The 21,515-nt window shown below is 36.5% G+C and overlaps 1 protein-coding gene across 1 annotated transcript in view; it reads right to left on the minus strand.

Annotated features, from left to right (window-relative positions):
* Nucleotides 1-17,700: 17,700 nt before the first annotated feature.
* The window catches only part of KLHL4 (kelch like family member 4), a 33,059-nt gene continuing 29,244 nt past the window's right edge, over nt 17,701-21,515 (minus strand). Inside the window, exons 9-11 of the mRNA XM_065643230.1 lie at nt 20,224-20,436; nt 18,424-18,595; nt 17,701-17,869 (exon numbers count right to left, since the gene is read on the minus strand). Of these exons, the coding sequence (XP_065499302.1) occupies nt 17,810-17,869; nt 18,424-18,595; nt 20,224-20,436 (445 nt within the window). The 3' untranslated portion in view covers nt 17,701-17,809. The remainder of the gene's footprint in view (nt 17,870-18,423; nt 18,596-20,223; nt 20,437-21,515) is intronic.

Consider the following 21,515-nt stretch of genomic DNA (forward strand, 5'->3'; position numbering starts at 1 on the left):
CATTATTTTTCATTAGTGATGTGCATAATAGAGTAAAACAGTATGAAATGAAGTATCTTATACACATGTCCTGTTTTCTGCTGGAAATCTGTTTTACCAACACTGGAGAGGTCACAGCAGCCTGGATACCCTGGCATGGGCTTAGGTTCAACAGTTCAGCTGTTCCTTCATGTTCAGTATGTTAAATGCACAACACCACACTTGGGCAGAATTAAGCAATGAAAGACAGAGAACTGAGGAACAATTGGCCAAATAGTCTTCTCCCCTCAAAAAATTAGTCCAGAGGTTATTCTGTTTCGCAAAGTCTAAGTGTGTAATTTCTCTGTACTGGGGAAAATCATATTTTATAACCAGACTTGTAACAGACCTGCAAGATTTAGCATTTCTGAGCTGAATTATAAGGCCTTACCTATGTTTCATTTTCAAGAAAGATGTCCTACGTTTGGAGAAAATCCAGGGGAGAGGAGGAGTGATTAAATGCCTAGAAAATGTGGTCTACACTATAAAACTGAAGTAATTTGGCAATTAAAAGGGAGAAGCCTCAAAGGGAGACGCAGCAGGTTTCAGACACCTAAAGAATAGTTAATGTAAAAACAAGGTGATGATCTGTTTGTTGTACCCAGATAAGCTCAATTTTACCTGCTTTAGACCAAAAAAAAAAGTAATTAGGTGATCTCTGCATGTAAAGATTTTTCTTTTTATTCTTTCTTTTTGTTTCTTCTTTCTTCTTTCCCTTAATTTATATTTGGCAAAGGCAGTATTGTGGCACAGTTGAAAATGTAACACTGCTATTTCACCAGAATTATTTACATAAATGGTTTTTTTTAAAACAAAAAAAAACCAAAAACAAACAAAAAAAAAACTTCCTTTCCGAGCAACTAATTCCCCTATAGCCATGACCTACCTTTTGCAATTTCCCATGGGTCAGTATCCTCATCTATTATGGCCATTGCCTGCCAGCTCACCTTGATCTCTGAGACTGGTGGCTGGTTGTGTCCATAGTGGATGTTTTTTCTCTGGAACAGACATATTTGTCCTTTCCAAATTTTGAAAAAAGAAAAAAAAGCGAGGGGGAGATATCCTGAATTATTATGTCGTCTTCAGGTGCACTTTTATTAGAAATTAAAAGTTTTTATGGGTTTATAATAGTTCTTGTAAAATTAAAAGGCAAATTGTGTTACACAACATTCTTTTTTTCAACCATCTTCTAAGTACATTTATATATATGTGTGTGTCTTTATATATGTCTGCGGCAAAACCAGAATTTATTTGTATGTATTTTCAATTGAGATATTATAATCTAATAAAACCTTCAGGACTGTTATAATTAGAAGTAATCAAATGTTTAATTTTCAATTTTATTATAAACTGTTCCTTTTAATCACCAGGAGTTCAAGATTAATGGTTGTCCTACTAGCAAAATCACTGTTCCTCAAAAGAAAAGCTTCAGAAATTATTATGAAGGAAACGAAGGACATATTCTGAACAAGGTAAGTGGAATGAATGAATATTTCTCAAACTTTTGTGATCAGAAACCATTTTATTGTATCTAAGACATATAGTATAATGCATGTCAGAACAGAACATAAATTCTTTTGACATAAAATTATGCTCTTTAATGAAAACAAGCTACAGATGGATGGAAACGTCTACTGAATGCTCTGTCAATCCCTTGCTATTCTGAGAATAGTCGGCAACAATAAATATGGAGAAAAAGTGAAGATCTTTCTACTCAATTTTACACATCATTTGTTGTACCTGTACTGATTTCCTTTTAAAAATGGGCATTTTCCAATGTCACATACAGTAATTTGAAGGAAAAGTTAGTCTGCAAGTTGTTTGAGCTATTCGAAGTGATCAGTTTGGTCAAAACTGGGCCCACTAAATCAATAGGCTGTCCTCTCTAACACAGGTGTATATATAATACTTTTTTAATGAGAGTTGATATAATTTCTTTGCAACCATATTATTTATTATGGGACACATATGGAAATTTTCTGTTTCACAAGGAGGTCAATAGACTTACTTTTATTTGTTACATGAAGATTTACCAGTAAGAGAGAGCTTGTGCCCAGCATGGCTTACATTGTGCTGTAACAGTTATCAGCAACGCAAAATAAATATGCTATGCTCAAATGCCAGGTAGTTTTTGAGTACATAAAGTATATTTTGTGTGTCTGTTAAATCTTGCTTTAATAGGCAAACTTAAGACACTCTCACACTCTGTTATAGCTACTAGTATGATAGTTACCTACTAGTTCTGAGAATGCTTGAGGTATATTCCTAAATATAATTCCCTATTTATAGTACAGCTGATTGAATACTATGCATGGGAAAGAAAGACAAAAGTCTGACTTTGTATGTCTGCATTTTACAGAGCCAGAAAACTGCATATACATTGAGTATATTCTGGTTTTCACATAGACTGGGTAGGCTAAGGACTCAAAGACAACAGCTTGTAAAATAGTTAGGTACATTTCATTGCTTCTAAACCCAGGCATTTTGACAATTTTAATATTTGAATCATCTCCATTTTTAACCACTTTTAGTTGTTATAGTCAAGTAGTGAGAAAAAATGGAAATGTTTTGGGGAAGTCCATTTTAATCAGGATATGTACTGGTCACAGTTACTATGTGCTTGAGCATGAGTTTTCATAGAACTGCTTGAAGCTTCCATGAAATGTTGATGTTTGTACTTCAACTCGCTTAATATAATTCTATTGTTCTAAAAGTTCCAGCAATGCCAACTTTATATGTATGCCAGTACACACTTTGTGAAATTGCTGAGCCATCTTGTGATTCTGAGCTTGAGATAAATCCTCTGCCATGTCTCTTTTTGCAGAGACATGTGGGTCAATAATTAATGAAAACAAAATAAAGCTACTACTGACAGGTGGACTTCAAAAAGCAATCTTTTAGAGAAATATAAACTTCATTAGAAATCTCACCGTTGATTCATAGAGTCTTTATTAACATCAAAAAACATTTGCTTGAAACCCTAGAGAATTTCTTACATCTTGGCTTTGTCAGGTTGGAAAATATATTTACATATGGCATTTATTTGAAGCTTTAGAAAGCCGAGAAAGATAAAACATCATGTTGGATTTAGTTTACTTTCTGTTTGTGATTAGTTTTTCATTTCTGTAGTACATGTTTGGGGAGCAGGTGGAGGAAAGTTCAGGGCTTTTTAAAGTTATTCCTTTCTTCACAATGTCCTCCTTTTAAATATAATAGTGTAACTACAATTTAGGCTTCTCAACAATATTTTAGGAAAAAATAAATTTGTCAAAAATACCATTTAACAAATGCAGAATGTTACTGTATCACAATCTAGAATATACATCACTACAAAACGCTTTCAACATTTTGAGAGCAGAACTGACTTTAGGTCCCCTCTCTGTCCAGATCTCTCCTCTAGTAACCAACAGACCTGCTACAGACACAAATCTGCTCTGCAGGTTTCTTGCATTTTATCCACTATAACATTAATTTATTTCGCTACTTGACATTTGCTTATATTTTATCCATCACCCCCTTTTTTTTTTTCCTCTTCCTTCTTCTGTGTGATTTTGCCAGTGAATAGCTTTGAAAGCTAAAAAACTATTTTTCTTGCTTCTTTAAGTTTAAGGTTGTTGGACTATTTTTGAAAAATGAAATAAATGCACATGAAAATTGCATATGCAAACATATGAATGCAAAATAGTGAATGAATTAATACTAGATTTTAATTCACACATTACATTTCCACATTTTATTTACAAAATAAGGCTCTAGGGTAGAAAATATGGCATGACACCCATCTGATTTTGCTCATCAATCTGTGTTTGTAATGTCTATCAATATCAAGGGGTTTTATTGATTTATTTTCCTAAGAAAGCAACAGTGTAACTGAATCATAGTTTCTCCTTTCATAGCAATGTCTACACTGTAATCAAAGCATCTTATTCAGTTTCATTAAAGCAGAATTTTCAATGTGCAGTTCAACAGAGGGTTGAAACAGAAATTTCAAAACACGGTTATTTCTGTGACTTTACAAAAATCTACCATGAACTAGGAAAGCATTAGCCAAGCACTCAGATTTTGACTGCATTGTAATTTATGCCAATAGAAGGTCTGCATTAGCATCAGTGAGCTACTGCTAAGTGCTAAGGTCAGTTGTGCATTTCATACTTCAGCTGCAAAGGAAGAATTTTATTGCTTTTCATAGTCACGGTGCAGTGAAAAAGGTGCTTTATGATGCCACAGACAATTAATTGAGGTACATTACCTAGAAACTAAAAAGGTCACACGTGGAACATAATTGACACCTCATAACCCCTATTAATGATTACAGAAATGCAAATTAGTACTGTTCAGTTTCCAACGAGTAGCATAACTCTTCTCCAGCTTTGAATTATGCTTCCATTTGCTTACCATCTTTACTCATTAAAATGTTTAATTTACCTTTTTTAAAAAGTAACCTCATTCTCCATTAAAAATTGTACATTATATAAATCATACTATTCATAAAAAGTCTACTAAGCTCAATTACATTTCTGTGTAATAAGCATAGGATAAGAGGAAGAACTGGTACAAATACATGAATAACACACTTAATCCTTCAGTAACATTCCTTTAAGGTTATGTGTGCTAATATTTTTTTGTTTCGTGGGATTCCAGAAAAATGTTTCTCCTTCCTTTTGAAGACAAACTTGAAAACCTAACAATTTCATGTACTGAAGAGTAAATTATTGGTTTATTTAAAAGCTGTTCTCATTGTGTTGTTGTTGTGTACAAAAGGAGACATCCTTGAACAGAAGGATGGGGAGGCATTAAATAAGAGTTAGTTACTCAGCTCATTCCAATCTTTCTGCTCGGTTATGTGTGGCTGCTTATAGGTTAGTACATCAAGGGTCAGACCCTACTGATTGACTATAATTAATGTTACAGCTTACTGGCACTTTCTGGCACTGGTATTAAAACCTGTAGTATCGCAGCATGGCATTACGATACGATATCACTGAACTGGGAGAGTTCCTTTCCTTGTAGGCTGTGATGTTTTTAATGCTGACCAAGACCAAAGAAACATTCAGTGGAGTGTGAAAAAAATTTTAAACGGGAATTTGTTTTGTTGGGTTTAATGTCTTGATGTAGTTCCATCTGAAACTTAGATCCTCTGCTGCTTTTCTGAACTAAAGTCTCCTGAAGAGTAAGATTAGAGGGAACTCTTCATGTTATAGGCTCTCAAAGTAGACCTCACTTTGAAGTTGATCAGGTTGCTCAGGAACATGGCCATACAACACAGAAGCTTATTCATATGTATTTCAGAGAGAAAGGTCAAGCACTCAAGCAGGTTGCCCAGAGTGGCTGTGTCATTTCCAACCTTCTGATATTCAGAATCTGACTGGACACAGCAACCTGCTCTAGTTGACCCAGCTTCGAGCAGGGCAGCAAACTCCAAATGTCTCTTCTGACCTCAGCAGTTCTGTGATTTCCCCTCTCTCTCTATTCCTGCACAGCCTCCATAGGACACAAATATCACCTTTCTTAATCTTTGTTTCATTGATTATACAAAACTCTATCTGCCGCTAATTGGTACTAGCTAACAAATGAAAGTTTCAGTATGCCTTGGACCAGCTTTGTCCGGTGTGTCTTTGTCTTTCAGACAGAGAACAGGTTTGGCTCCTTTTCTTCTATAATACATTCCCACTGAAGTCATTATGTTGCAGACCTAAATGTAGTCCCCAAGCACCTTCGTTATGGGCCTGTTGGTGCTGCAGACATAGTAAAACAAATGTAAAGACCAACGTGGCCTTTCCTGAACTTTCTCAATTTTTCCCCAAGAACCTATAAGGATGGATCATCCACATCCACCTCTCCATCCTGAGCTGTGCTATTAGTAATTAAAGACTGTGGATTGCAGATTCCCCAAATTATTCACAAAATTCAAAAAGACAAGTAGTTTTTAAGTACTGCTTACGTCTGTATATTGAAGCACACTTAACTATTTCAGAGCAGTGGTTTGCTGTTCTCACACATGGTATGTATTCTTTGTTCTGCAAAGAGCCTCGTTGCACCAAGTCTTCAGATGTTGTGAACTGATGTAGCTACACTCAGCCTGAATAACCAACAGTGCAGAGAAACTCCCTAATTGTGACTGTAAAGATAATCTTTACCAGTATTTGACCTTTTCAAATTTTTACCTTGCAGAAGCATTTTTGAATGAAGCCATTGATTCATTCACTTTTCCCAGATGATTGGTGTGTTGATTTATAAAGTCATTTCATGGAAGAACTTTTTCTAGGGATGTCTAAAACACAGGGTTGTGCTAGAAAGAGTTTATTGTTTTGAGCTTTAAAAATTGCATATTTTTAACAGTTTAAAACAGGTAGCCACTTTATAATATAGTTTTTGCCTTTCCTTAGTAGCTATCTGGCTCATGTTGCAGTCTGAATGTTGATGACGCATGGTGCAGAACCCTCACCTCAATTGTTGGTAAACAGTGCAGAACACCACCATGGATCATTTCCCATTTGATTCATTGTATTGGTTTTTTCCCCCTTATTCATTTTAGAAGTCATGAAAACCTTTCCTTTTGTCCTGTCTTTGTGTTTAAGACCATAAAGTCTGCATGCTTGTACTGTACAATGTAAGACCATAGTGGTGGTGAAGACAGCTAAAGAATTTCCCTAAAACAATTTGAGTGGTTTGCAGTCCTGAAGTTCACACTGCCTTGTGGCACTAATTGTTGTTATTTTCTAGTTCAAAACAAAAGGCCACTGAAGTCCAGTGGCCATTCCAGCTCTTAATGGGTATAAAAACAAATAAATACCATGTTTCAAATCATAGCCCGGTGCCATAGTAATACTTTTCCTATTAACTGGTAACTGAAAAGTAATTTCGTCTAGTAAACATGACAAAAAATTGATGACGGTTTTAATTTAGTTATATCATTGTTATCCAGTTACTGGAAGTCAGCCCAAATAAATAAACATGCAGTATAAAGAAACAGTTTTTATTAAAATTGTTACGTATTTCAGTATCCTAATTTAGCATGCCAGGTTTTACTATGAGTTATCTTTCGAACTAAATCCCTTTCTTTGTTAGCATTTTGTGTAAACAGTCATCCCTACCCTCCCCCAAAGAAACAGGAGTTCACTGTAAAATTACCATACACAAATGGTACCTCCCTTTTGTAAGAGCTGGATGCATCTTTTTTTCCCAGTGATATCATTTCCTGCTGTTAAATCTGTTACTATTGAGACATGCTAACAAGCTTTTAAACTTTTAAAACTCATTAATGGATATGCAGTCAGAGATATGGTGTATCTTTGTTTCCTTCATTTAAAATGCTGCTTCAGACTTATTTTGAATTTTCTATATAATCCAAATGTCAGTTTTTCCTGATTTTAGCAACATGTAAGGTATAAAAAAGTGGATTTTACTGATGCTTTTAAGAAGTTGTTTTCTATTTCCCTTTGGAGGCATTACATCCATCACATTGCACTGTTGCTTATTCATTGTGCTCATGTGCAGTATTTGATGTAGCTGATGTTGCATGTTTAAAAAGTGTACCTGGGAAATAATAGGGGAAGATTTTGAATGCAGTATTTTATTACAGACTGCTCTCAGGGGGCCGTAGGTGGTGTTGGCGGTGTGTTGTTGTTTGTTGGTAGCGAGGGGGTTTTTTTGTTTTGTTTTTATTTATTTTATTCTGATGTACTCAACAGTTTCCTTTGGAGGTCTGTAACTCTAATATCTGAAAAACAAGAAGTCAGTTGCACTCTCAAATCAACAGCTTATTACTTGCAATTATCAATCAATATCCAAGCACAATTCCACAAAATCCTGTGTTTATACCCTCACAATTCTCTGTTATCAAATGAGAATTTGTGCTGAGACTTCTTCAGTGCATCTTGCCTGTCTGTCTAAATAAAACGTGTAACTCTGCGTTACATTTAGAAACAAATAGACAATAGTTCGATTCCTGGTTAACTTCTTATCTTTCTTTAAAACATGCTACATTGGTCAATACTGGATGTGAGATACTGTGGAGCTCATCACAAATTCTTCTCTTGTATGTCTGTTTACTTTAATGCCATTGTGCCAGCCATTTGGAGATAATAGGAACATGTATTATGTGGAAAAAAGTGGGTTGCCACAGTAGATACTATGAGGGAAAATAAGTGATCAAACTACATAAAGACATTTCAAGGTTGTTTCCCTGGGAAGATTTTGTTTTAAATAGTAATAGAAAAATAAGTTATATAAATAAATTATGGGACTATAAACCTTTCAAGATAGTGACAATTATTGAATCAGTTTCCAAACGGTAGCAAAAGTTTACTTTCATCTCTAGCTACAGTGCATTTATGACAAGATGCCAACATATGAAGTGGAACTTGCATTATATCTGTCTCTTGAGGGCTGAACAAACTTGACAGTCCTGAGAGAATTATAAGAGCTTTATGATGACAATCTAGTGAAGGGGAGGAAAAAAAAAAAAAGGCTTAACTTGTGAACAAAAGAGAACAAATAAAAGGAGCTAACAGACAAATGTGTGTAAAGTAAAATTCACAGAGACTGAGGCTGATGTTTAAAATTTAAGAAAATTGTATCACATTTTGGATCTTGTTAATTTTCTAACCAAAAATGAGTTAAGGCCCTTAAATCCTACAATCACAGAATAGTTTGGGTTGAAGGGACCTCCAAAGCTCCCCCAGTGCCCCCCTGCCATGAGCAGGGACATCTGCACCAGCTCCGGTTGCTCAGAGCCCCGTCCAGCCTGGCCTGGGATGTCCCAGGGATGGGGCACCCACCACCTCTCTGGGCAACTTGGGCCAGGCTCTCACCACCCTCACTGTGAAAAAATTACTTCCTTATATCTGGTCTAAATCTACTATCTTTATTTTAAAACCATTACCCCTTGTCCTGTCATAACAGGCCCCACTCAAGAAGTTTGTTCCCACCTTTTTATAAAGCCCCTTTAAGCAGTGAAAATCTGTGAAAAAGTCTCCCTGGAGCTTTCTCTTCTCCAGGATGAAGACCCCAACACTCTCAGCTTGTCCTCATAGGAGAGGTGTTCCAGCCCCTGATCATCTTCATGGCCTCCTCTGGGCTCACACCAACAGGTCCATGTCCTGCTTATGTTTGGCGCCCCCGAGCTGGACACAGCACCGCTGGTGGGGTCTCATGGGAGTGGAGGGGGAGAATCCCCTCCCTGACCTGCTGCCACGCTCCTTGTGATACAACCCAGAATACAATTGGCCTTCTGGACTCTGTTGCTAAATGAAATAAAAACCTCTTGGCATTTAATCACTATGAATTTTAACTCCATTGCTATGTTTGCATGTGAGATTGCCCCAGTTTTGGCTGGGGTAGAGTTAATTTTCTTCCTAGTATCTGGTATAGTGTCGTGTTTAGGATTCTGAATGAGAATAATGTTGATAACACACTGATGTTTTAGTTGCCGCTAAGTAGTCAAGGACTTTACAGCTTCTCACACCATGCCAGGTGCACAAGAAGCTGCACAAGCAGCCAGGACAGATGACCCGAACTGGCAAAGGGATATTCGATACCATATGACGTCATACTCAGTATATATTTTGGGGAAATCTTTGGGAAGAAGGAAGGAAGGGGGTTTGGAGTGATGGTGTGACAGAACCCTGCTTTCCTGGAGATGGCTGAACACCTACACCTGCTGCCGATGGGAAGTAATGAATGAATTCCGTGGTTTGCTTTGCTTTCATGCACGGCTTTTGCTTTGCTTATTAGTCTGTCTTTATCTCAATCCATGAGTTTTCTCACTTTTACTCTTCTGATTCTCTTCCTCATCTCACCAGGGGAGTTGAGCGAGCAGCTGCGTGGTTCTTAGTTGCTGGCTGGGGTTAAAGCTCAACACAGATAACTGAAGTATGAATATATATACAATTTTCATGTCTAAGTTACTAAATATAGAGTGGAACAGGTTCCAAATACAGCATTACTTTCTGATCTGACAAAATTATTTAGATGGCAGGAAAAAAATATGTAACAAATGCTCTTGAATATTCTCATGGCTTCATTGCTTCTGCTTTGCTTCATGGTCCTCTTGTTTCAGTGTGGTAAATCACCAAATGAGATTTTTTCATAGTGTACTTTGTTGTATTTAAAAGATGAAACGGACTTTGGGAGGTTCCTCAGAGTTTGAATCTATTTGCACCAGTCTCTATCCTGCCGTGCCACTGCCTGCCCGCCCCGCCCCGTTCAGTGTCTGTTTTGTCTCCTGAACTATTCTCTCCAATCGTTCTCATTTTTATAAAATATTGGTAACGAAGTGTGTACAATATTGCTTGGGAAAAACATGCCACAGTGATTTTTCTTTATTTTTGAAGTGTGTTTGATTCCATCTAGCAGCTGCAAGCCCCTTTTTTCACAAAAGAATCTGATTACTGAGTGTGATTAAAATGAATTTTCTTTATATAGTGAACTGTTTTTCCCAACTGTGAATCTGACAAGCATGTGTTTTTCTGAGTATCAGTGTAGTGCCTGAAGTTGTAAAGGCATAATCATCACAAGACTTTTTATTTACTATTGTTCAATACAAACAGTGTAGAGTGAAAGAAAGTAATGAGGTCTTTGATAATCAATTCTTATCAGAAATATCTTGGGCAGAATGTGTTTTTTCAATTATCATCAGTTGTTCAGTAGCTATACACATAGGCTTTTTTCATCTAGAAGTGCTGATTTGATCTTTATTTTAACAAAGATTAACTTACATTTGAATGCTTGAAATTAAAACTGTTCCTACTTGGACTGCTTTCTTGACAACTGGCATTATTTTATCTTGCGTGATTTTACATGTAAGCACTGTCACATAACTATCAAACTAAATCTTTTGAAGGAAAAACTCAAAGGTAGGAAAGTCCAGGAAATTGGCATATGGTGTTTTGGGGAATTTGAGGGTAGGATATTTGTTTTTAAGGGAGTCTCTAAGAACAGAAGCACAGGTAATGGGTTGAACAGCCCAGCCATTCCCTAGGGAAATGATGCTTCCAAATTTTGGAAGAAATTGGAACAAAGCTCGTGGCTGGTGATGAGAGGGAGGGAGAGACAGACAGCAGCAGGGACTGTTCATGTAAAGAATTGCATCCAAATATTAGCTCTAGCTTTTAAAAGGGACCAGTTGGAGACTGAGCAGTTTGGGAAAGTGAGACATTGAATCAGTTTGGATTTTTGGATTTCTTTCTATCTTTGCTGCTTGTACTTCAGAAATCAAGTCATCTGGGGTTTTCTTTTGCCCCACAGTCGTAATTATTGAAGTAACATCTTTGAGGAGGCTGGGCCTAAAAAAGCAAAAGCAAACTTTGCCATATAATACTGGTCATTCAATACAGAGTATTAATAAATTTATGGTATTTTAGCACGCCTAGATAGTGTATAGTTGAAAATCTCTGAGCACGGTGTTATCTTGAGTTCACAGGGCAAGTCAGTCAGTAATGAACAGTTCTCTCTGATTAAAGTATGGCAGAGTAAGGGGTAGCTTTCAAGTGGTGTTATACTTCATTTTCTCCAACAGATTTTTTTGGTTTGGTTTGGTTTTTTAGATCTGTCTTATAAACTCTATAGATCTGCTTGTAAACTGGTCTCTATTCTCTGAAAGAAATAATTCATAAACTGTATTTTTTGTTGTACTTCAGAACCCGTTTCTGAGTTCCAGAAGTAATATAATTGAATTGTATATTCATTCTATGTGATAAAGAGAAATAGTTTGTATATATAAAAGCAAGTTGCAGCTTAGTAGTTTTACAGAGAGACGAGATAAGACTGTTGGAGAATCCTGAACAAGTTGCATCCAAGGTCTGGGAGCAGGTTCTTTGGTCGCTGCTACGGAGGAAGGACAATGCTCTACCTTTTAACCTATAGAAAGAAATTTTAGGATTAGGTGAAGTTTCCTTATATTTCACGCAAAACACGTTGTATTCACCTCTGTCCCCTTTCCATGAGTCTCCTAGTACGGAAAATGTAAAACCAGAAGAAAATAACACATTCTATTGTCTTAACAGCTATCAACTTGTCTTGCTTAGAAAATGTGTCCCTTTTAAAAAAGGCCTAAGTGTGTGGATTAGACCCCGTCTCAGGGGCTGCATCTTAAACGTGTCTGGGTTAAGTCAGGGGAAGGTGGTCTGGGCCAGCTGGCTGGTGATGTGGGCTAATGGGCCAACGGGAACATACTGGCTTCTCTCCACCCGTCTGTCCACATGTCATTGGTCTTTTTGTGGCTAAAGAAATAGTTTTTGTGATTTGTGCTCAGCAAAGAAAAAACAAGCAACTTTTTCAATGTGCCAAAAGCCCAGGCCAGGCACCGGGCCAGATCCCACCTGTTGCACTGGAAATGCTTGCGAAAGGTGCTTTGCTGTAACTTTTTCAAAATCGCTTTTCAGAGGTCAGCAGCATGTGTTTGTGCGTGCGGTGAAAGTGTAGGAATGGTGGTTTCACTAAAAATGTAGTAGGCTTGAGATTATGAAATAGGGAAGAGTTTATATTTAAAGGATAAATATTACTACAAGGTAGCTTCATATGCTCTTATTAAGAGCCAGGATTCTCTAAAAATTGTCACGCAGCACCATCATCTGAGCAAACTCTGTATTGCAAAATGTTAACAAACTGAATTAATGTGACTCACTAGACACTCAAAGCAATATGAGAAAACCTCCAATAGTCAATAAATGACTTTTCAAGCACTGGATTATGAGCAAACTTGTACCCAATTTGCTGAGGAAGAGGACTCAGATTATTAAGAAGTGGGTCTGCGTTTAGCAGGTTCATGTCTTCCCTGACTGAAAAATTCACTGGAAATTCACAGGAAATTCACAATGAGAAAATCCTATGTAGAAAATGAAGCATGTGTGACCCTATTGATAATAATACAAATAGATTTGCACAGATTGAAGGAACGCTGACAAAGTTGCTATAGGGTTTGAATGTAGGCTATTCAGTCCTTGGTTCTGCAATTCTAAGATATCTAGCACTCATCAGTTGAGATTGTGGTTTAGCAAAACTGTTTTATGCAAGAAATGAAAAATTATACTCTTTTTGGCTCTGTTTTTCATATTTTCTGCATTGCTCTTAATGCTACAAAATGCTTTCTAGGCTGTATATTGGGCAAGACATTACAGGAATAATGCAATATTTTTGTAACGATGTATTTTGCAGTAGAATAGAGAGATGCTTATGATGCTTTAAAGGTTGAAAATTATGTGGCCAAAGGGTAGCAATTTTGTAAGTGCACACAAATCGAACAGGTTATAGAAAATCAAGAGAAAAAAAACCAAACTCATACAAGAAACTCATATGCATAAAAACCGAAAACAATTTGGTGAAAGTAACATTGCTAAAGCAATGGAAGGGATTTCTTAGGGGCTAGATGGTTCTTGTGCTCTTCGCCTAAATATCTCCTGCTGGTAGATAGAGACATTACAGTGGTCAAGCTGAAGCTTCAGTTGTCCCCAGAATTGACTTCAAAGGGTAAGTGGTATCTCTGCTTCCCACACATTACACTATAGAAATATTGTTGCTGGTCCAGTTCATTCAGGGATTATCACCCAGTCCAAAGAGGGAAAAGGTGGTTTAAGTGCCAGGGCTTAAAAGGAAAGAAAACACAATGATTGGTGTGGGGGGAGAGAAAGGAGTAGCACTAATAATAATCATTCTGCTAGCAAGAGTCATGATAAAAAGCAGAGAGCGTGCAGCTATCTGGGTACCCAGTCACCAAAGATGTTACGTAACACTTGCACCCACTCATGTTTGGAAAAACAGGAAACATGAAGGGATGACACCTCATCAGAGAATCTCTAGTATTTCCTCTCACATAATAATGTCTAAACTTCTCCAAATTCTCCTCGGTTTGCTTTTCTTCTATCTTCCTGTTCGGTGTCCAGTTTCCTTTTGTGAATTGCAGGTTTCCTTTCACATGATTTTTCACTGCCCTACAGATAACATGGAAGAGAAACTAAAACAAACTTTAGTACTAAAAACACTGAGGAATTCCTTTCTCTAGGAAATTCAGTTGTGCCTTTTTATTGCTTAAATTCAAGTATCTGCTCAGATTTTGTTTTGATGTTTTCTAAAACTTAAGAAACTTCACTTCGGCTTCCCGTGGCACCTTAATAGCAGATCTCTGGGTGCCTCCTCTTCAGACAGAGATTGAAGCTTGAGTTTTCACTCAAGGAGACAGAGTTGCAGAATTATTTCTCCACATGTAGTTTTTAAATCCATTCCCCAGCTGACTGCTTTAATTTATAAGGTTGCATTCAGATTAGGCTGACTTTTCTCTGCTTCGTACTCTTTATTTCTTCTCCCATTTCCCCTCACCCATATTTATTTTTGTGTTGTTCCTATTATAAGATACAGCCTCAAACTTAGAAAGTGTATGAGTTACTACAGCCTTGCCATGGAAATTAGTAGACCGTCTCATCACATAAGACACACATGCAAATATTCACAAATATTCTGTCCTGGTGGCTGTGGTTCACCATAGGAAGAGCTACTGAATTTCTCAAACTGATAAAATTAGCTGCATGCTGCAAGCTAAAAGAATGCTACAATTCTTCTTTCTTATGCTATATTTTAAACAAGCAAACTTCATGGTGCAATTTCTTTAGAGAACAGTAAAGAAATACAGAAAGTGTAATTTTCTTCTAATGCTCTTTTTGAGACTTTATTCAACTATGGAAATGGTAGCATATTAAAAGCTATGTTTAAAGGGAGCGTTTACAGCTAGGTTTTTATCCTAAGTGTCTCATGTCTTGTTTACTGATAAAACTTTTAATAAAATTTGCAAGCTGAAGGAGGAGGAGACAATGGCAGATGAATTCCATGTCATCTCTTCAGTCATAACGTGCAGGTGCCGTGGCTCTCGTGTCTGCATTAAGGTACTCACCCATGGTTCCTGTTCTTCAAAACTGACCTCTTCTATGCTTAAATCTTCATTTTCATTCCTTACTGTAGACTTGCTTAGGTTTTTGGATGTGGCTTTACATGTTGAAAAACACTCTAGAAGCCAAAGGCCCATACCTGCATTCTCTCACGTGAGGCTGTGCTGCCTTTTACCCCGAGCAAACGACAAACTCCACACAAAGGCTTGATGAGAAAGACCCATCAGCACTGGCAGTTTATCAGTGTCTATTCTGACATGCCTCTTGCATGCATCTTGACGTTAGTTGCACATTGTTTGCATACTTTGTATTTTAGAGTTATAAAAATGGGCATTCAATATCAGTGCTTTCCAAACAGGAGCAGAATAAATGAGCTTATACTAGGTACTGGAAACAGTGATGTGCTGTTATAGGAGAAAAGAAGAAAAGCATGATTTTAGAGCTGGAATGATAAGCAATAGTGACCCCGCTCCCTCTGATCCACACAAATCTTTATTTACGTAAAAGAGTGCACACAGCTGTTGCACGACCAAAGCAGAGATAAAACTGAATAGGGCAAAAATATTAGTATTTTTATAATACTGTTAATGTTTTGGAGTTAATATTTGCTGCAAAAAGATGTTCTAGGTAGGTGGTCAGACAGGTGCCCTTATGACAGGGGAGAGAGATAAAATGAACATTTGCCTCACATTCACAAATTTCTTACTCTGCAGATTGACTGTTAAGCTGGGTGGCCAACCCCTTGCATTCACTTCAGATTATTGATTTGGTGGAAGATAAAAATACTTTCCTCCTCTGATGTGAATTCTCCAACTTGTGACCCACCAGCTGGTTTAGGATTCGTTCCCCGTTTCCGTGGCTTTTTGTGTTGGTTTGGGTTGTAGGAATTTTTTGTCCCTCCCGCCTCCCTTTTTTTTTTTCTCCGCAGAGCGATACAATACGAAAATAGACATGAAATAAAGTTTGTTTCCTGGCCAGCCGAGCTAGAGAGAAATTTGTGCATTGATCTAGAAATTCACCGCTAAATGGAGACAGTTCTAAACTGACACACCGATAAGTTTCTATCACAGGGCAGCAGAAGGCAACCTGATATGGTACTATTGGTAACTATTTTAGACTCAAAGAAAGAAAAAATATTAACTTTAACTTCCTTCTAGTACTTTTAAAATAAATTTTAATTTATGTGGACCAGATGCAGTGAGGACACTAAGACAGGATCTTTTGTTCTTTCAGAGTACAAAAATGAGATTGATACTTCTGTGCTTTCTATTCTTGAAAAGATGTAAAATAACACCCACAAAGTTTTAAAAATGTAGTCCAAATTTTCTTAGCAGAAAAAGTAAAGTTTATTTGAATGTAGCATGCTACATATAAATATAATAGATTTTTAAAGTTAAAAATGTTTTTCCTTTTATAAATATGCTTATGAGGATTCATCTTTAGAAGCATTCAGTAAGATTAATGCTATAATTTTTTTTAAATAACATATTGCTGAATTCTGAAAACACAGTATTCTATCAAGAAAGTTAGTCTACACATTCAGAGAATTTTAATATTTGTCCTGACTTTTCTGATACTGACAAAACAGCAACATAACAAACACTAAAGTACATACTGTCCAAATATTGTGCTTTACAGCATATAATATCTTACATACATTCTTTTTCTAAAATACACTTTCAGCGATTGCAAATATAAAAAATGAAATTAATGCAAAACAAATCAAAATTTTCAATAAAAATTGGCACACAAAAAGAAAATATCATGCATGTGGAATATTATGTGCTGTTTTCAAATGACTCTTTTCCTGTTTATTCATAAAACATAAACATGCTTATATAAATGGTACATAACGTTACACAGTGGATGTGGTTTTTTGCTTACCATATTTCTACTGTACATGACAGAAAGCTGGTAATCTTCAGCTGAGGTCAAAGATTGTCATATCAATATGATATAAAATTTCATTTTTAAAGTTATATTCAAGGAATGTAATTATATGATTGTTTTAAATTTTAATGCATGGTGATTATCCCAAGTATAGTAAAATTAGTATAGCACATACTGACAGATGGTTAGTGGGCAAAGACATATCCATAAATAACCTGACACACTGATCAGTATTAAAATATCACATATCTCTGCAGTGTTAAAATATTTGCAACTCGTATTAGCATCCTGCTTTGACAAAAGACGTGTTTTTTTTTTTTTCTGTTGGCATGTACTTAATAACATAACGATACCTTAGTCCTACTATTTCTTTACTTGCACTGTTCAATTGAATATACTGCTAAAAATGGATATTCTATCACAATACTAGCAATGCCAGAGGTTGAATAGTAACCAAATTCTATGCTTTTCTGATTTGATTTTAAAGTTAATTTAGTAATTTAATTTCTAAATATAGAAATGAAGTTACTTCTGCAGAGAATATTCTGTTGCCGATGATATTTATGGGCAAGTATTTCCTTCTGTGCAGTTCTCTGTTGAAGATGTTTCCCCCTTCTTCATTTTCATTTGCTTAAAATACAAAAGCTCTTTTTATAAACATTAGCATTATTGCCAACATAGAAAAGAAAGAAGTTTATGAAATCTTATACACCCACTTAGCACTTTGCTACTGCATTCTATAAATAACAGATACACTTTCGTAACAAACCTGAACCATTTAAACATATTATTGAATTGTTATGCATTAGGCATAAGAAAATAATTCACTTATGCAAAATTCTCTGATTTTTGTAATGCAGGAAGACACTTTTGTGCTCTAATATCATGATGGCCCAGAGATAAGTATTCTCTGTAACGGAGGGCTGCTAAGATGTGTATAGTCTGTACTGCTTTCTGGAAAGGTTTCTTCTCTTCCTGACTCAGTCTTCATGAAACTCAGTTTAGTTTCACAATATTTATAGTCATCAGGGCAACTTCACAACAACGACACATGCTCCAGCCCTTCCAATATTGACAGGAACTTCCTAAAAAATTAAGGCGGGGGGTGGGGGGGAAGGAAACATTTTTATTATTGGATAGGTCTAGAAGCAATTATTTGTAGAATGAAAGGAAAACAATTCGCTTATTTAAACTAATGTACTGCTAAAAAGAATAGATTTAACTGAGGCACTGAAAGAGTTTTACTGAAAAGTTTTTGCTTTTGGGGAAACAGCTTTAGCAGCTGCTGAGAGTTTCAGGAGTGTAGGCTGGTGTTGTTGCTCTTAACTTTTGTAATAGACCTTCATATCCTAGTTCCAAAACTGTGGACTGTGTAGCTACAAAAGGATCTTGGCAGTTTTAAATCTTTCCCCTTGGTCATAAAGGTGAGCACCTGGAAGAGGCTCCAGCAGAGGGCATCGCTGGCCAAGCCATCCTGGCAAATCTCAGCGCTTCCAGCACAGACTGATTTATGCCGCCGGGGTCACCACACCACCAGTGACAATTTTGATACACAGTCATTCGTGTCCATTATTCAGACAGAATTCTTCCTATCTGCAGGAAGAATTCCCAATATTTATTAGGTAACTCTTCCCATTACCTCTGTCCACTCGTTATTTTGAGCGTCGTAGGACTCCACGGTATCCAGGTACGTGTGGCCATCGTAGCCCCCGACCGCGTACAATCTGTCCCCCAGGGGACAAACCCCAACAGCGTCCCGAGGTACACTCAACGGGGCCACTGTTGTCCAAGCATCTGTTTTAGGATCATACCTAGAATGTTTTATGATCAAAAGTAGAAAAAATACATTGTAGAAACATATTTCAAATTTAAATGACTGATATTTGTTTATTTTTTCCTGTGTTGTAGTTCACCTTACACCACAAACTAGTATAGAGAATTAGGACTAAAATGATCGAATATTTAATTTAGCCACTAGAGGGATCTTTGAGCACATGAAAAATGCCCATATTTTTGCTTTTTGATGACAGTATCTCCATTTCTATCAGATTAAACAATCAATACATTTTGAGCATAAATGAGGGCTCAGGGAGGGATAGCAATGCCTTTGGTTGACTCAGAAAAATTAATTTCAGTATATTCTTTTTTAATTTCTTCATAAAGTTTTTTGTTTTCTCTTCCTTGTCAGAACTAATGTCTTTAGAAAATTTCGCTGTAAAAGAAGTTAAATGTCTCATATAGGTGCTAAAAGTTTATAACACAAAAGCATGGCAGTATTTTACACCAGTGTTGATTTTATTTCTAATATGTAGTCTGTCAGTTTCCAATATAAATTCAAGTGAATTCCAGGATAGTTCCAGCTTTACACCAGTTAACTGAGATCAAAACTCAGCCATTGTTATTCACAACAGGGAGCTGAATACTTGCTCAGTTTTCCTTTCTTGTCCCCAAATGACATGAGGATGTCAATCGATTCCCATGGCCCATTAACCATCCAGAGTTGTCCCCACTCCTCGTGTCCCCTTCTCACCCAGGGCTCAAGTGCTGTCCCGTGTCCCACCCTGTGCCATGTGCCACCACGGTAGCAAAGAAACACTTGGCACACAATACTTCTGTTTCTGAAAAGAAATTACCAATATTTGCATTTTCTTAACAAGTCTGCTCATCAGTGAAGAATACAAAAATGAGATTAAATAAGGATCAGCTAAGCAGTATTTTCAAGTAAAAGAGTAATTGCTTGAGAAACAGATATAAAGCCAAGATTTCACTGCTCGGTTGTTGTGTGCTACTAAAATCATTAGGCCAAAGTATTAATACACTATTTAAAGTCTGAACTGAAGTTAAAGTAGTTTGCTTTGGTGCATGTTTACTTTTTTTTTAATCTTAAATCAGATACTTACATATGTTTTAGCCTGGTTTCCTATAGCAACATAGTTTCTTTCAGAAACAAGGCTTTTTCTCTCAGTCTCCTCCATCAGAAAATACCCGTGTAGTGACCACGGCCCGTTTGAATATGTGAAATTTATTATATTTTTAACCTTTTTGTCAATATCAGCCAAATTGTGGAGGAAGAGACACTTGAAAAAGATTTAGTTCCTACTATGTATGACACAAGTAGCCCAAAGCTGGGGTTTGGCACTTGAGAAATAGAAAGGTCACATGCTGAATTTGTCTTTCTTGTTAAGTTGTCTTTACCTGGCTCCTGGGCAGCTCAAATATAGGCAGAGCTGGGAGGAATTTGCTTCTACAGATTACTTGATTTGTTACCATGAGAGCACTGGAAATCAATTGTTCTGCTCAAAATGTTATTTTAAAAAGCATAATATGTATGACAAACATAACATTCCAATTGTGAAGAAATATTGAGGTTTTACCTTCCCTTCTACAAATTATTTTATATTTCCTTCCTGGAATTAAAAAAAAAAAAAAAAATCCTTACCTTTCTACACAGTCGGAAAGCCGAGAGCAGTGGTTGGAAGCAGGTGCATCGTGACCTCCCACAGCATATAAAAACCCATTGTACGTTGCAACACCAACGCCACCTCTTCTCTTGGACATCGATGCACATATGCTCCACTTGTTAGTGTGTGGATCAAAACATTCCATTGATTTTAAGCAGGAGCTCCCATCTCTTCCGCCAACAGCATACAGTCTGGGATAACAACCCACAAGAAGGCAAACAATTTCAGTCTTTACTCTGTCATTTTGATAGGAATTTTGTTTGGCTAGCTTCCTTCAGACTACATCAAAATTATCATTATGCCCATTGTTTGCTAGCTGACAGCTACACTCTGGAACTTTCTTTGCACAAAGTGTTTTGCATGCTATCTAAAGGAAGGTTATAGTCTTCATTTGCAGTGTAAATTTTCAGGCAGTCACATGAAAATTAACTTAAAAATGCATATCAGTTTCTTGACATGTGATCTATAGATGGAATTTAATTGAAAGATGCTACGTATGTTTGAAACATATGGGTGTTATTCCCTATGACAGGCTTGTGGACTATTTGACATCTTAATATTGCAGTAAGCATTTTTCCTACTTTGTTAATATTTAAAAGACCTTTAGTAATGTTATTATATATCAAAAACATATGTCAAGATATATTAAATATATTTTCCTCAATGTTTGTATTGAAGAAAATCTGCTGGACAGAAGTATTTCTTTTGTATTTCAAGCTAACTTGGATGTTGTTAGACATCCTGGATGTATCAGCAGACATGTTTACATGTCAAGTGTTCCAATTGTTCAGGTCATTAAATTGAATTAACTTAGTGCACTAGTTAGAGATGAAGGAAACACATAGACTTGTCCAGAGAAAGTCACCTAAAACAGACTTTTGCATGAGAAGTACCTGCTTTTCTCCAGTGATGGGAAGAGATTTTAGACCGCTCTGGTTTGTATCTAACTAGAAAATTCTTGACCACTGTTAGAATAATACAAAATTTCTAGTGCTCTCTTCTACTGTTTGTGAATGGAAGACAGACTTGAGTTCTATTGTGCAGTTTGTTGCTTGACCCTTAAACTCAAAGATTCTATTTGTTTTCTTTTCACATCATGCCATTAGCTACGGTCTACTTGTTTAGACAGGTTTCAGAGAGAGGAAATCACTGTATATACAAACAGATCGATTGGGATTTTTTGTTTTCCATAACATGTCTAGAAACATGATAGTGTTTCCCATTCTCTATGGAAAAGAACAAATATAGCATTTTTGACTGATGTTCTCAA

Source organism: Caloenas nicobarica, chromosome 12 (assembly GCF_036013445.1).
Source record: "Caloenas nicobarica isolate bCalNic1 chromosome 12, bCalNic1.hap1, whole genome shotgun sequence".
In the NCBI taxonomy this organism is placed as follows: Eukaryota; Metazoa; Chordata; class Aves; order Columbiformes; family Columbidae; genus Caloenas; species Caloenas nicobarica.